The 15,867-nt window shown below is 44.8% G+C and overlaps 1 protein-coding gene across 4 annotated transcripts in view; it reads left to right on the top strand.

The window, feature by feature from the left end:
• VSIG4 (V-set and immunoglobulin domain containing 4) overlaps positions 1-15,867 on the top strand; it is a 34,581-nt gene that overhangs the window by 16,164 nt on the left and 2,550 nt on the right. For 2 of the 4 annotated variants that reach the window (XM_081897859.1, XM_081897858.1), the window contains exons 2-8: positions 10,092-10,448; positions 11,248-11,529; positions 12,747-12,812; positions 13,334-13,417; positions 13,959-14,024; positions 14,598-14,699; positions 15,190-15,211. In XM_081897859.1, the coding sequence (XP_081753985.1) occupies positions 10,092-10,448; positions 11,248-11,529; positions 12,747-12,812; positions 13,334-13,417; positions 13,959-14,024; positions 14,598-14,699; positions 15,190-15,211 (979 nt within the window). Of the gene's footprint in view, positions 1-4,321; positions 5,694-5,716; positions 6,046-10,091; positions 10,449-11,247; positions 11,530-12,746; positions 12,813-13,333; positions 13,418-13,958; positions 14,025-14,597; positions 14,700-15,189; positions 15,212-15,867 lie in introns of those variants that run through there. The other 2 variants (XM_081897860.1, XM_081897861.1) reach the window with 2 other exon arrangements.

Raw genomic sequence — 15,867 nt, 5'->3', positions numbered from 1 at the left:
CATCCAGATTGACATCCCCCCAAAAAACAATCCAGAAAAATATTTAATTGAAAATACATGTGATTGGGATGTTTTCTTTCTTTTCTCAAGGGATGGGGAATGGTAGAGAAATGCTGACTGCTCCAGCATTACTTAGTTCCAATGGCTGCTAAATTTGACAGCCACTGCAGTTTGCAAAACACTTTCCTTAGTGGCGGCCCTCCAGGGCAAGCACACCCTCAACTTCCCCATCTTGAGCAGCTGTGTTGCTACCCTTGAAGAAAAGTCTGTGCAGGGTGGGTGGGTTGCATTGCATACGGAGAACGAGATCTGAGAGTGACTCAGCTGTTCAAAAGCACATGCATCATTTTTTCATTATATCAGCAGCGCTGGCTCCAGAGCTCTGATAGCCTTTGCGTAAAGCATCGCCGCTGCACGCTTTTAACCTGGAAAGTGTGTCTATTTCATGCCGACACCATGCCTTGCAAAGTGAGAAGGGTAGTCCTGTGGCGTGGTGCCGAGTGATCCTGGGTGCCTTGAAAACACCTGAATCTGGCATCTGTTAGAGCCAGCCTTGCTCCTCAGATTGCAATGACTTACAATTATAGAATTGTAGAGTTTGAGGGGATCCTGAGAGTCATCTAGTCTCAACTAAATCTCAACTAAAGAATGCATGTCAGATGGTCACTAAACCCTCTGCTTAAAAACCTCCAATGAAGGAGTGTCCACCGCCTTCTGTCTGTTCCACAGTCAAACAGCTCTCACGGTAAGAAAGTTCTTCTTGTTTAGTCAGAATCTCTTTTCTTGTAACTTGAATCTATTGGTTTGTGTCCTACCCTCCAGAACAAGAAGAAACCTTGCTCCACCTTCCTTTTGACAGCTATTTAGATATTTGAAGATGGCTATCATATTTTTTCTCAGTGTCTTCTTTTCCAGGCAAAACATACCCAATTCCCTCTACTGTTCCTCATCAAGCTTCATTTCCTTGATTATTGCAATGTGGTCTCATATTTTGACTTGAGTTCTGCATACACCCTTCAATCCTTTTGGGTCTGTTTTCTGTTAAAGGAATGAACATTAAGCAGTATGGACCAAATAAAAAAAAGTCCAAAGTTGTGGTTTAAGAACATCAGAAGAGCCTGGCTGCTGTATGAGACCAAATTGCAATTTAGTTCAGTATTAGGGTTGTCAAGCCAGCAGCATCCTAGACCTGAGATTTCAGGGCCAAAACCTGAGACCTAGGGACAGTCGCTCTTGATGTCATGGGGGAAGTCTCTGGAGACAGATTAATTGGGAGAGGGGAGCAGAGGGGGACTAGCCCCCATCCTGAGTGCTTACACTATAATTTGCAGCCAGCTCCTGCCAGGCTGCAGCTTGTAAGTTGCATACTGAGTCATTATTATTATTATTATTATTATTATTATTATTATTATTATTATTACAGTGGATGCTTCGGTTGCGAACGTGATCCGTGCAAACCTGGAGACTAAGTCAGCCATGGAGGTCTGGCAACCCAATATAGTATCCAGTTCTCACAGTAGCCAACCAGAATATCTATGGCATGAATGGAGCAGCCCTTCTCTCACTTGTGAGTTTTGCTTTGGGAACCTTGATAGCCTGGAGAAGTTTATCGTGCTGCAAAAGTTGCAGCTTTCCATGCTGCAAAACCAAAAAGTCCCACAATTCTGAGTTCAAAGGACAGTGTGCAGAACTAGTGTATTGTCTCACCCACCCACCCCCACAAGAAGAAGGAGGGTTATTAATCCAAGATGGCACTAGGTTTGTCTCTAACAATTCTAACCGTCTAGATGCTTTCAGGCTGTGACCTTTGGTTGTTCTATAAATATGACCCTGCAAGAATGTATATAATAACAAGATGGAAACAGCTTCAATTGTTGTTTTGAAAGATTGTGCCAGCAAAAAAACATTTGCCATATCATGTCCCTTTCAGGAGGTCAGCTGCCAGATTGTTATTGAGAACTGGCCTTGGTTTTTTAAAGTAAGGTTCCGGATAAGCCTAGGAGGTTACAGGACAATTACTCTGGTCCCCCCGCCCTGCCAACCCAATAATTGGCCAAGTCAGATGCATGAGTGAAAACTAGCTACAACTTTACTGACAGACATACCCCCACCCGGCAGGGGGCTGGGGAGCTGGCATAATGTTGAATTTGGTTCTGTTGACCAAAAGGATTTCCAGCCCAAAGCCTGACCCTCCCAATTCCTCCACAAGAGGAAAGAAGTGGCTGGTCCTTTTAAAGGTTCTGCCACCCTGCCCATTTGCAAGCTGTGAAAGATGCTTGGGCCCCAAGATCTCCTGTTTTGCTGTGGCATCTACCACACTGCCCTGCAAACCAATCTGACAGCTTAGCTGGGCCAAGAGTTAATGCAAGAACACAAGAGTCAGAGAGGAAGGTTGTAGTGAAGAAGCTACCAGGTTAAGACAGAAGCTTTCGAGCACGTAAGAACTGCAGAAGAGTCCTGCTGAATCAGGCCAATGGCCCATCTAGTCCTATGTCCTGTCTTCACATTTGCCGATCAGATGCCCCTATGGGAAACCCAAAAGCAGGACTTGAGCGTAGTTTATGGAAACTGGCATTCAGAAGCATTGTTGCCCTCCTGCCGTGGAGGACCGAGCAAAGCCATCCTGGCTAGTAGCCGTCCATAGCCCTCTCCTCCTCCATGAATTTGTTTAACCAACTTTGCCTTTCTGAGAGGAGATGTGAACGGATTGGTTAATATAAGCATTTTATATGCATCAATAATAATAATAATAATAATAATAATAATAATAATAATAATAATAATTTTATTTATACCCCGCCCTCCCCAGCCAAAGCCGGGCTCAGGGCGGCTAACAACCAATAATAAAAACAACTTGAATGAATACAACTTAAAAACAAGATTAAAATACAACATTAAAACAATTAAAATGCAGCCTCATCACAGAAGGAGAAAGGAAAAAGAAAGGGGGGGTCAAATTGACTCCAAGCCAAAGAAATCAGATCCTGCAGGGCCCTGGTGTCATGAGGCAGAGCGTTCCACCAGGCCGGAGCCAGTGTTGAAAAGGCCCTGGCTCTGGTTGAGGCTAATCTAACTTCCTTAGGGCCCGGGACCACTAGGGTGTTGCTATTTATGGACCTTGAGGCTCTCCGTGGGTACGAGGGTCCTAGGCTGTGAATGGCTTTAAAGGTCAAAAGCAGCACCTTAAATCTGACCCTGTACTCCACTGGGAGCCAGTGCAGCTGGAAAAGCACTGGGTGAATATGCTCCCATGGCAGAGACCCCATGAGGAGCCTAGCTGCACCTGCTGGAGTTTCTGGGACAGCTTCAAGGGCAGCCCCACATAGAGCAAATTACAGTAGCCAAGCCTGGAGGTGACCACCACATGGATCACTGTGGCCGGGTCGGGGTGGGAAAGGTAAGGGACCAACTGCTTGATGCGGCGAAGGTGGAAAAATGTCGCCTTGGCTGTTGCTGTAACCTGCGCCTCCATGGCATTTCTGTCAGAGAAAGTATAGGTCTATTCTATTTTAAGGGTTCCCAAAATTAAGAAAGGCTCTCAGGTTGGATGTGTTGATATACAAAGCCCTGAACAACCTTGGCCCAGTGTACCTTAAAGACCACCTGAGCCTTTATATCCCAGTTAGTCAGAGCTTATCTGGAAGAGGACTGTTACTTGTCCCCACACCAGGGTTACTGAGGCCCAACTGGCCCCAACTAGAAGTTGGGCATTTGGTGTCACCAGAGATTTGGAAGACATCCTCAATGTTGACTTTCAGGCATCTCTTGGATGCCTGACAACAGGACTTTGTAGCTGCTTAATATTTCAATTTTTTATTAGCTACTCACTTTGTTTTTAATGGTGTTTTTTGCTTTAACGCTGCACACTGTGCTGATATATTCTGTTCACCCACTATGAACAGAGTATGGAAGGATTCCCTGGGTGGCTGTTCACACCTCTGAAATACTACATAGCACAAAGGGTAGTACATAAATGTTTCTAAATAGCAAAGGCCACATCTGCACCAGACATTTAAAACACTTTAGACCATTTTAACAGTGGTATAAGAGAACATGGCTTCCCAGAAAGCTGTAGTTTGTTAAGGGTGCTGGGAGTTGTTATGAAGCCCCTATTTCCCTCCCAGAACTATAGTTCCCAGAGTGCTTTAACAGTCAATCTCTCTTCTCAGGGAGATCTGGAAACTATAGTTCTTGCAGGGGGAGTAGGAGTCTTCTCACATCTCTCAGCGCCCTGAGCAAACTACATTTCCCAGGATCATTGGGGGGAAGCCATGAGTGTTTAAAAGTGGTGTCATAAAGCTTTAAATGTGTGGGGCATCAGCTGATCCAGGTTGCACCTATAAATACCCACCATGATTCTCGCCCGCCCCTTCAACTCCCTTTCTGAACCTGACACTCAACAGGCCTGCTCCATTGTATCCGCAGAAGGCCTCCGACCTGACAGTGGCACTATGATGCCCTCAGAGGTCACAGAACCATTTCACAAAGCAGAAAACATAGGCAGGCAGACATATATAGGCAGGCAGACACAGCATGTCCTCACACTCCCCAGCCCCTAGTCTGCACCCTCTGTTTTTCTTCCCTGCTCCCCAACTACCTACCTACCGTATTTTTCGCTCTGTAAGACGCACCCGACCATAAGACGCACCTAGTGTTTAGAGGAGGAAAACAAGAAAAAAAATCTCTCCCTCTCTGCAGAGTGCCTCTTCAGCAAAGCGGGAGGAGAAATGGAAGGGGCTCCGTTTCTCCTCCCGCTTCGTTGAAGGGGCGCTGCGCAGCTCTCCTTCTCTGTGCAGTGCCATTTGCTCCATAAGACGCACACACATTTCCCCTTACTTTTTAGGAGGAAAAAAGTGTGTCTTACGGAGCGAAAAATATGGTACTTTTCTTCAATTGCAGGGGTCGGCAAGGTTTACCTCACCTAAGCCGGTTCACTCCAATGGAGATCCCCCTGTGGGCCAGATCACGCACTCACGGCCGCGATTTCCAGCATCTGCGCAGACATGATTTCCGGTGTCTGCGTTTGCATAGACGCAATTTTCGGCATCTGAGCATGCGCAGACGCGATTTCTGGCACTAGGGAAGTGAGTTCCCGAACCGTGCTGCGTCAGTTTAGCGCAATGCAGAGGGACTCGCCGAGCAGGCGACTTGGTTTGGGGGTGGCTCGGGGGGCAGTTAAACGACTCCCGTGGGCTGCTTGTGGCCCATGGGCCTTAGGTTGCCTACCCCTGAATTAAGGTCACATCCACCCTATGTGTTTAAAACATTATAATCCCACTAAAATTATCACTTAAATGTTTGCTGCCTTGGGCTCCATGGGGTGGATATAAATCATAACACTTAAAAATAAATCAATTAAATGTGTTCAGTTTCTATGGAACTGACAGGGCTTTTTGTGCTTGAATTTTTAGTTCTAAATGTGCAGTTCAGGTGTCGAAGTCTCTCAGCCCATTTAGGGTTACCCTGAAACTTGCAAACTTAGCAAATATACATAAAATGTGAGCAGAAAGAGAGGATGCAAAAAATGGAGAGGCGGGGGGAAGAAGTGTGTGTTGAAAAAAAAACATCTGATTTTAAAACAAAGTTCTTTCTAAAGGTCATGCAGAAATTGAGACATAACTATTACAAGGTTCTTCCAAATAAACCCTTGCGCCTGCAAACAAGTGCATTTTTTTCTTCCATTCATTGCAAAGGTGATGATACTGCTTTCCCTTGTTTTTTTATTATAATCAACCAGCTTACTCTAATAATGTCCTTGATGTATTCAGCCAATTGGAAGATGCCCCTCCTTTCCTTTCCTTTTTGAACAGAAAAGGGGGGACGAAGGTACCCTGGCAATGGTATAAAAATCTGTGATACACTGATGCATTTGTCTGGTTCGTAGGGAGCAGAGAGGGAAGTTTTGTTCACTGCACCCTTGAAGGATTCAGTTCCTTACTAGTTAGCACAGAGTGAGGAGCAGTCAGAGTAATCAGTCTCTGGCAATCATGGCCAAGGTAGCTTGGCTGTGGTTTCTGCTGCTTTCACCCACTATCCATGGAAAAGGTAAGTCCTTTTAGGATGAAATTTTAATATTGTTTAAATGAGATGTACAATACTTCGTTCTTCAGAACTCATAAGAGTAACAATCAGGGCTGCAATGTTTCATTTTTTAGATTAAAACTTTTAAAGGTTTTTAACTTTTTATGCTTTTAATGTATAGTTTCCTGGCTTTATTGCTGTAAGCTGCTTTGATTTTTTTATGATGCAGAAATATACTCAGGCTTTTTAAAATATAAATAAACTAATAAGCTAAATAATGTGCCACACAATTAACCAGTGGCAGACTTTTAAAAAATATTATCTTTAATACACAGAGATGAGTGCAGCTGCCACTTTAGCATTTCCATGTCAATTTGTATTCCCCCTTCAAATCCACATGAAAATTAATCAGCATTTCAATGAGAATTTCTCCTAATATATACATGTTTGTGTGCCTTTATATACATTTCTGTGCACATCTTACCACAGCATATGCAGTTCTGTTTGCATTACTTGGATGGAGAACTGCAGGGTTCAGAGAAGTGTGGATTTAAAAGGATGGCTGTATTTTGATTAACATATTGTTTCAGAAAGTTAGGGAGGTTTGCCTTTAACCGAGGACTGAATCCGATCTCTCTGACTTCTCTATTAATGCAACAACTCATTATAAAAGCAGCCTTGAGACATTTCTCCTTCCACTTTGGAATGTTTCTTCTTAACTGATGCCTCTCGCTACGGCACCCGGTGTCTCATCTACAAAGTTGTTGCTTCGGTTCAGAACTAGGCATGGGTTGGAAGACAGTAAAGCCGCAGATTGTGTGTTGCAACTGAAATGTGTGATGTTGCTCTGTTGCATTGTTGTGAGGAAGAGGTGGAAAATTTCACTGTTTGCTTAATCACTCCTGGCTATATATTATGGCTTTGATTAAATTACACAAAGCAAGAAAACTTCCAAAGAAGTTGTAGAACATTTTGTATGCTTTTTTTCTGTAAATCTGCCTAGGCACTTAAGTGACTGCAATTGATCTGATGGTTTTATGCCACTCTACATTTGCTGTACCTTTAAAATTTTGCAAGGCTTTTCATCCTTTTCATTCTGTCCTCTCATTCACATTTACTACATAAGCCAAATGTCATTTTTTTTGATATGTTTAAGAAAGAAGCATGAAGTGTTTAGCATGTCATGGGGGCTTGAACAGGTGGATGGAACAGGTGTGGTTTTCAAAATGTAGCAGATGCCGTAATCTTGCATAATCTTAGCTTCGTGGTAAATTACTTATGATGTTGTTTTCTGGCATTGTTTTTTGAGAAATGTATTTCTTAGTTGCTTTGAGCTCAACATTTATTGCCGGAAAAGCAGAGTTTAAATATTAAATTAATTACTCGGAATCAGAGGCAGTAGTGCTGTTGCACCCCAGGTCCTTCTTGTGGGCTTACCATTGAGGTATTTAACTGGGCATTATGATAATGTGATGCTGGACTAGATGGGCCCATGGCCTGATCCAGCTCTTGTTGTGTATTTTGGTAAATAAGCCTTGTGCAAGACCTCTGTATTTATTTAATTTTAAAAGGTAACTGAACCTCTTGTCTTGCGTCTTTGGTTTCATAAGTGTTCTGGTTGTTAGTTGCCTATTACCTTCTCCAGCAGGTGGCTTCAGAGGTCAGTTGGTGTCTCTTTATGCAAGGAGGTGTCCGTTATTAGCTCTTTATGCCTGTCTACAAGCCACAATGGCTATGTGCTAACTTCATTGTCAGAGGCAAGTTGTGCTTGTGGGCCTCCTGTTTGTGAGCCTTGTGTGCAAAAGATGGCAGGTTCAGCTCTTAATAGGGCTCAGAAAGGCACCTGCATGAAACACCCCCCCAACGCCCAATTTTCTTTCAAGAGAGAAGTGCTTGCATGAGATATACAAGCCAGGGTTTTTTTTTTGGGGGGGGGTTACTGCTGTTTATGGTAAGCAGTCTTAAGAAAATGCCTGGGAAGGGGGCACTTTGGTGCTATTTTCTCTCTCTGACAGGGTTAGCATGAGCGTACTGTATTCAGGATTTATGTGGGGGGGGAGCCTCAGTTAAGTATTTTTATTGATTTACTTGACTTGGGGGGGCAGCCCCCTTGGCTAAGCTCATGTTGGGGGGGGCGAGCCTCAGTTAAGTATTTTTATTGATTTACTTGATTTGGGGGGGGCAGCCCCCTTGGCTAAGCTCATGTTGGGGGGGGGCGAGCCTCAGTTAAGTATTTTTATTAATTTACTTGATTTGGGGGGGCAGCCCCCTTGGCTAAGCTCATGTTGGGGGGGGCGAGCCTCAGTTAAGTATTTTTATTGATTTACTTGATTTGGGGGGGGCAGCCCCCTTGGCTAAGCTCATGTTGGGGGGGGGCGAGCCTCAGTTAAGTATTTTTATTGATTTACTTGATTTGGGGGGGCAGCCCCCTTGGCTAAGCTCATGTTGGGGGGCGAGCCTCAGTTAAGTATTTTTATTAATTTACTTGATTTGGGGGGGCAGCCCCCTTGGCTACGCTCATGTTGGGGGGGAGCCTCAGTTAAGTATTTTTTATTAAATTACTTGTTTTGGGGGGGCAGCCCCCTTGGCTACGCTCATGTTGGGGGGGCGAGCCTCAGTTAAGTATTTTTATTAATTTACTTGATTTGGGGGGGCAGCCCCCTTGGCTATGCTCATGTTGGGGGGGCGAGTATCAGTTAAGTATTTTTATTGATTTACTTGATTTGGGGGGCAGCCCCCTTGGCTACGCTCATGTTGGGGGGGCGAGCCTCAGTTAAGTATTTTTATTAATTTACTTGATTTGGGGGGGCAGCCCCCTTGGCTATGCTCATGTTGGGGGGGCGAGTATCAGTTAAGTATTTTTATTGATTTACTTGATTTGGGGGGCAGCCCCCTTGGCTACGCTCATGTTGGGGGGGCGAGCCTCAGTTAAGTATTTTTATTAATTTACTTGATTTGGGGGGGCAGCCCCCTTGGCTACGCTCATGTTGGGGGGGCGAGCCTCAGTTAAGTATTTTTATTGATTTACTTGACTTGGGGGGGCAAGCTCCTTGGCCACGCTCATGTTGGGGGGGGAGCCTCAGTTAAGTATTTTTATTGATTTACTTGATGGGGGGCAGCCCCCTTGGCCACGCCCATGCAGGCTAATGATCTGATCTGGTAGACAGTATTGTTACTGGCCCCCCATTCTCCGAGCAGCAACAGCCTCCAGGGGTTCGTGTGCTTACCCAGGTTTAGTTTCCTTGGAATGAAGGCCAGCGGAGACTGTGATGTCTTTAGGATATATAGGTTTATTTACATGTGTATTACAGGTACAAAGTGAGCAAAAGATGAAAGCACTTACCGCATTAATGCTGCAGCAGATCTGGTATTAGGTTTCCAGAGAAGCTTCAAGTCACAGTTTAGGATCCAACACAGAACAACACGTCTCTATGTCTGAGGCTTCCTAAATCAGCGACAGCTCACACACAGCCCCACAATAGGATGTTGTTCTTCATCCTAGGATGACAGTGGTATCCAGCAGAGGAAAAGGCCTACTTATTTGTCTGTGTGTGTTTAAATAAATAAACAAACAAATAAATAAAATTGATTTGCTGGACCAGATTCTTCAATTCACTTTAATTGCACAGGCCTAAATTTCTGGCAGGACACGGGTGGCGCTGTGGGTTAAACCACAGAGCCTAGGACTTGCCAATCAGAAGGTCGGAGGTTCGAATCCCGCGACGGGGTGAGCTCCCATTGCTCGGTCCCTGCTCCTGCCAACCTAGCAGTTCAAAAGCACGTCAGAGTGCAAGTAGATAAATACGTACCGCTCTGGCGGGAAGGTAAACGGTGTTTCCGTGTGCTGTTCTGGTTCTCCAGAAGCAACTTAGTCATGCTGGCTACATGAGCCGGATGCTGTACGCTGGCTCCCTTGGCCAATAAAGCGAGATGAGCGCCGCAACCCCAGAGTCAGCCACGACTGGACCTAATGGTCAGGGTCCCTTTACTTTTACAAATTTCTGGCATATCAATCAATCGGTCCTGTGAAATAATATAATAACCTTCTATTTATCTTGCTGCTCCCCCAGTTGTTCTGGATTTGACTGGCCCACATGAGACCCATGGCACTTGGAGGGCTTCGGTCACTTTGCCATGTTTGTATGACCCATCTCCTGACTTCCTGGAACAAAGTGTTGTTTGGAGGCAGCGGGATCATCACAATAGAGCCATCTTTCACCGGGATAATGACTCCGGGGACCAAACACCTGTGGCACATTTCAGAGACCGACTCACCGTTCCTAAGCAACCCCTGGGAGATGTCTCCCTCCTGATCCACGATCTCGACATGGCAGATAGAGGGCGATATGCCTGTGAAGTTACCTTCCTGACCAAAAACAATACCAGGGTAACAATATCAAGGATCATCATACTGAAGGTTAAAAAAGGTAACCTGCATTAATATGCTGAGAAGGCTGCATGGTTAAAAATGCAATATGTGTGTGTGTGTGTGTGTGTGTGTGTGTGTGTATATATGCTTTCGTAGATTTTCACGGGTACAGGAATGCAGGTTTTCTTGTCAGCTGGAAGGTTTCCTCCCCGTAGAGGTGAGATATTTGTTGCATAGTATCATTTTCTATTTTGTTTATTCAGAGAATCTGTGGTTTCCTTTTTTTTTTAAAGATTCTCAAGCAGGATTTTAAAAATGTGAAGGAAGAAGAAAATATAGCTTTGCTTTCACCATTCAGGTGCTCAGCTGCTTCTTTGCAAGGTGCCTTGGTGACAGATGGGACTGGCTTTAAAAGAGGATTAGGCAAATTCAGGGGGGAGAGGGCTATCAATGGCTACTAGCTACAATGCTCAGCTCTGCCTTCTCAGTTGGAGGCAGCAATGCCTCTTTCTGATAACCAGTTGCTGGGAACCACAGGAGGGGTGAGTACTGTTGTGCTTGGACCCTACTTGCAGGTTTCTCAGAAGAGGCCACTGTGAGAACAGGATGCTGGACTAGATGGGCCTAATCCAGAAGGGCTCTTCTTATGTTCTAAATGGAGGGAGGGGACAGGTCCCCAAGCTTTTTATCAATTGTGAAAAGAGGTAGAACCTTGAGGATCACATTCTCCTAGAACCTTACAATTCCAAAGTATCTTCAGTCATTTTCCTTTACTTTCCTCGCATTCTATGTCTGCTTGAGCTGTGCAAGTACCAAATTTGCTGCAGGTGTTTGATAAGTATCATTTTGCTTCCCAGTTCCAGTGGCCAAGCCTGTCATTAAGGCCACCAACAATGATGAGACCAGCTTGCCTGGCGTGATGAGGTTCAACCTGTCGTGCTTGACCAGTGGCTCTCCGCCCATCACTTACCGCTGGTTCAAACAAGTGGAAGGAAGCAATGCAACCCTTGTGGGCAAGGAAGCCGTACTTACCTTTGACAGGCTGGAGGCATCGGATGCTGGCAGATACTACTGTGAAGTTGAAAACAGGGTCAGCAAGCAGATCCAGCAGAGCAGAGCTATTCGGATAAACGTGCAAAGTAAGAGCATCCAACAGCCTCTGCTATGCAAAGATCCACAATGTAGCTCCAGAGTGATTTAGTTTTAGGAAACCCAATTCATTCATTTATTCAAATAATAATAATATTTAATTTAAAATGCAGTAAAATCGCTACATACAAATTCAAGAAAACCAGAATACAGCACAAAGCAATACATAGTGTAACAATAGCCTCTCCAAAGCAGCTAACCCCCCCCCCGCCCCCGCGCAATTTATAACCATCAGTTTTGTCCAGGCTTGGCCTCTGTGTTAAGAGCTCCAGTATCTGAAATTCTTTGCATGAAATAGATAGATTTTATTCTATTTTATTTGACAAAGTTTATAAACTACATTTTAAAAACATATCAGAGCAGTGTACAATAATCAAATCCACAGTACACAATAAAACAATGTGTTCTGCTCCCTAGTTTCCCTTAGGCATCTGTTTGGCCACTGTGAAAACAGGGTGCTGAACTAGATGGGCCATTGGCCTGATTCAGCAGGATCTTCTTACGTTCTTACTTTCTTAATATAAAATTCAGTTCAGAAAGATCAATAAGGCAGAAGGCTACAATCCTGTATCTAAAAAACAAAGGACAAGTGTGACTTGGGAGCCCACAGCATTTTAACTCTTACCTGCCCATTAAGTTCCTAGGGAAGCCCCAAGTCACAGCTTTGGGTCTAGCGTACAACAGACACATCCCTGCTTCTGCAGCTTCCAAGATCAGCCAAAACTCTCTCTCACACAGAGTTCCCCATCTTTGATTGATATGGCATCCCACCAGGTGATGTGGAAAAAAGCCTACCCACTTGTCTCTATGGCAGCCTCCTACAACATGTAAATGGCAGTACTTAACTGGCCAGCCAAGGCCATTACCTTAACAGAAAGACTAGTTTGATTGGTTCAGCAGGTTTCCTGTCCTAGATTTGCACTCTACACATACACAGGATTGCAGATTTGGAAGGGACCCACAGGTATCATCCGGACTGACCCCCCCCCAAAAAAACAACCCTTTGCAGTATGTTAGCTGCCCTGTAAAACACCAGTTACATTGATGGTGCAAGATACATATAAGAAGGAATAAAAGCTGTGGAATACCAACAGTTATTAAGCACTATCAGTGCATCTAGTGATTATCAGAATCTTACATGCAAAAAAGAACTGATCTGTTCTTCAGAAAAGGAGAGAGAAAAATGCATTCCTGCTTTTGCTTGCAGGTTCTGCAGTGCCATCTACTTTGGGGCCTAGCACTGAGTTCGCAATGAGCACCACAGCTGTGGCAGGTAAGCTGTCGCCAAATGATAGGCCGTTCAGTTTTGAGTTGTGGGTGGGAAATGCATGGGTGATTGAGGTGGGGTCGCCTGCTCCTCTGCTTGGCCTTCAACTGCTACAGCAGGCAGCATTTGCGGAATGCCCCCAGTTGTCCTTCTCCTGCTTTTGTCCGCTGTCCCCACCCCACCCCCCGTTGAAGGCATCCTCTAGTTGTCCACGTGGTCGTGGATGGAGGGGAAATAGAAATAGAAGGACTCCTTCACCCTGCAGCCTCAAAAGGTGACCCTGTAAACTCAACTCGTCTCTAGTTGTGTATCAAGTGTGAGGAGGCGGAGGCCCAATCTAGACAGCAAAGGGGTGTGGGGATGAGAGGTGCCAAAACCTTCCCAGTGCCTTGCAATGCCACACCACAGCACTTCCCAGGGGATGGTTTTCTCCCAGCTGAGTCCTGCCGAGAGAACAGTGGCCCTGGGGGACAAGAGTGCATGTGGGGAAGGCACAGTATGGGGATGTATCTCTAATATTCTCACAGATGCCACCAGCACGGCTTGGATGGTGTTCGGAAGAAGAACTACATCTGGCAGCTTCGACTCAAGAGAGCTCACCGTGGCAAAACGTGAGGCCTTCCTGTTATTTTAGACTGCAGGAGGAGGACAACCTGAATTCCCGGGGAGGGGAATGTGCAATGCGGCAACTCTTTAGGTTTACTGGGAAAGCTCTGGGGTTCACTGCAAAAAATTCTCTGCTCATTGGCCTTTCCAGGCAATGTCAGAATCCTTCTCAATGGCTCTATTTACTGCTGAATTGGAGCAAACAGCTATTCAGATTTCCTGCAGGCTACTGCTTGCTCCAATTCGGTGGTAAAGAGCTGGTTTTCATGGAGAAAGTGCTGGAGGCAAAAAGAAGAAGACCCTGTCTGACATGAGCCTGTTTCTAAATGTCACCCCAATTGACACCCCAGCAGAAGTACCCGACATCTCAACCCTAAAGTCTTTTGTGTGGCTCCGGAGATGAAATTTGCCCTGCGAATACACTGAGGTGGGGTGGGGAATTCTAACAGCTGCTGCATAGATTCTCCTCCAGCCTTGCTTCAGTTGCTCTTTGGGTGAAAGCCGGTCTCCTTTCTGCTGACGCAGCATCTTTGCCTTGATTTGCAGGTCCATCTACAACACCAGCAACTACGACAGCGACTACTACTGGGAAGCCTTTACCAAAGCCTACTGGTAAAGACAGCACTTGATAGCAAAGTTAAGGAAAAGGAGGAAGTGAGGTTGCCTGTGTGGCAGGCTTGAAGGTGGCAGAATTCAGGCTGCAAGTTGGAAGTGCCATTTTTGAATGCATCCCCCATTAGTGGGGGGGGGGGGAACGGACTTGCTAAAAGTATTTTGGTTTTTTTAACCAAACCCCTTACATACTAGGGAGTACAGGAAAGTTAGGCTCCAACCCTTTGCCTGCCACTTTTCAGGATACTTTTAACATGGGAAAGGATTTAAAATGTTTTGATTCCCCTTCAAGCTGAAGTCCTGTGACCTATTCTCAGAACTAGGGATTGGGAAGAATTTAAATTTAGTTCACATTTAAAGGCAGTTGTATCAAATCCACACTTTTCAAAACAGTGTGAGAACCTAAACAGTGTCACCCTACAAAATTCACCCTTTTCTGAATTTTGCAGTGTAGTTTTCCAAGCAGTGTTTACAGAAATGTATATATTTGGGGAACATGTGCATTAAAATGAACATATCAGTATGAACAGACATACAAATATGTAAGTCTCATCCTTTGCTGTGTTGTCCTAGGGTCCAAGATGTCAACTTTTGCCATCATCATGCTTGTTCTGCTCTCCTTTCTTCTCACTGGTATTCTTACGTGTATTGTTTGCTACAGAATACATGGAACTGGTGAGTGAGTTAGATTTCACTCAGAAAACAATGGCTTCTCTGATTTGACAGAGTGAAATGATATATGAAGAACTGGAGGGAGGGACTCTGCTGCATTAGTCCTCAGGACCAGGGTGGGTGGACCAGGGTGAAGGATTTAGGAACCCTATCTATGGGACTAGTGAACTGCAGGTAGTTCTGAGCATAACTTTGTACGTCCCTCCCGAAGCTATGTGCTTGGTGGAAAAGGATGACCATGCCAGACAGAAGGAGTGTTTATAGGCCGTTTTGCCTAAGAGCTGCACCAGTGCCCCCCTGCCACATACAGAACAACACAGCAGCTGCATGTGTTTTCCCCTTGTTGGGATTAGGGTATAAACTGCACTTCTATTGTTCATCTGATATTGCTTGTTACATTTTTAACAAAAGCTGTTTGCAGTTTTGAAATGATTGTACTTTTCTGGAGGGACATTTGCTCATAAAGTCCTGCTGTTTGTTTTTTGTATTTCAGGTGACGGCTTTCCAATTTCATAGTAAGTGATTATCTGATTATCTAGGGGTTGTAGAACTGACATGTTTGGGCTGGCAGCATATTGGAAAGATGAATATGAATAAGTGAAAAGGACCTGAAATATAAATGCTACAGTGCATATGTGTTGTGGTAGGAGGAGAGTGAATGAGAAGTAGGTCTCATCCGGAATGGCCAGATTCAGGGCTAGATTATCCAAAAAGATGTAGTTAGGGCACTAGCAAAGCAGGGGTACCCAAAAAGTGACCATTTTGTTTGTGTGTGTGTTTTTGGGAGGGGAATGACCTTTGATATTTTAAATCTTTTCAGTGCTCAGGGCCTCTGGCAGTCCTAATCCAGCCTCAGCCAGATGTCACCAGTGGGCTCAGCTGATCCCCTGCTTTTGCAAAGGACATAAACTATTGGATCAGATATTTGGGCTAAAATCTAGGAACTCTTTAAAACAAGAGTAGACACTTCCAGCAAATCAGGCCTTGCTCAGTGGCTTGACAAACTCCCTGATTTGTGTTTTTTTGGCAGTGGCATAAGTTCTGCTACCACTAGAAAAATAAAAGTGTGCAAAATGACAGCAAGAACCGCACAACTCCATACAGCAAGTCAGCCTCCTATCTCCTTAGAAAACATGGATAGAATAGTGGTATGTTGTGAGTGGAAAGTGGC

The sequence above is a fragment of the Podarcis melisellensis genome, assembly GCF_964234715.1.
Source record: "Podarcis melisellensis genome assembly, chromosome: Z".
NCBI classification, from domain to species: Eukaryota; Metazoa; Chordata; class Lepidosauria; order Squamata; family Lacertidae; genus Podarcis; species Podarcis melisellensis.
This window is presented reverse-complemented; position numbering and strand designations above follow the sequence as displayed.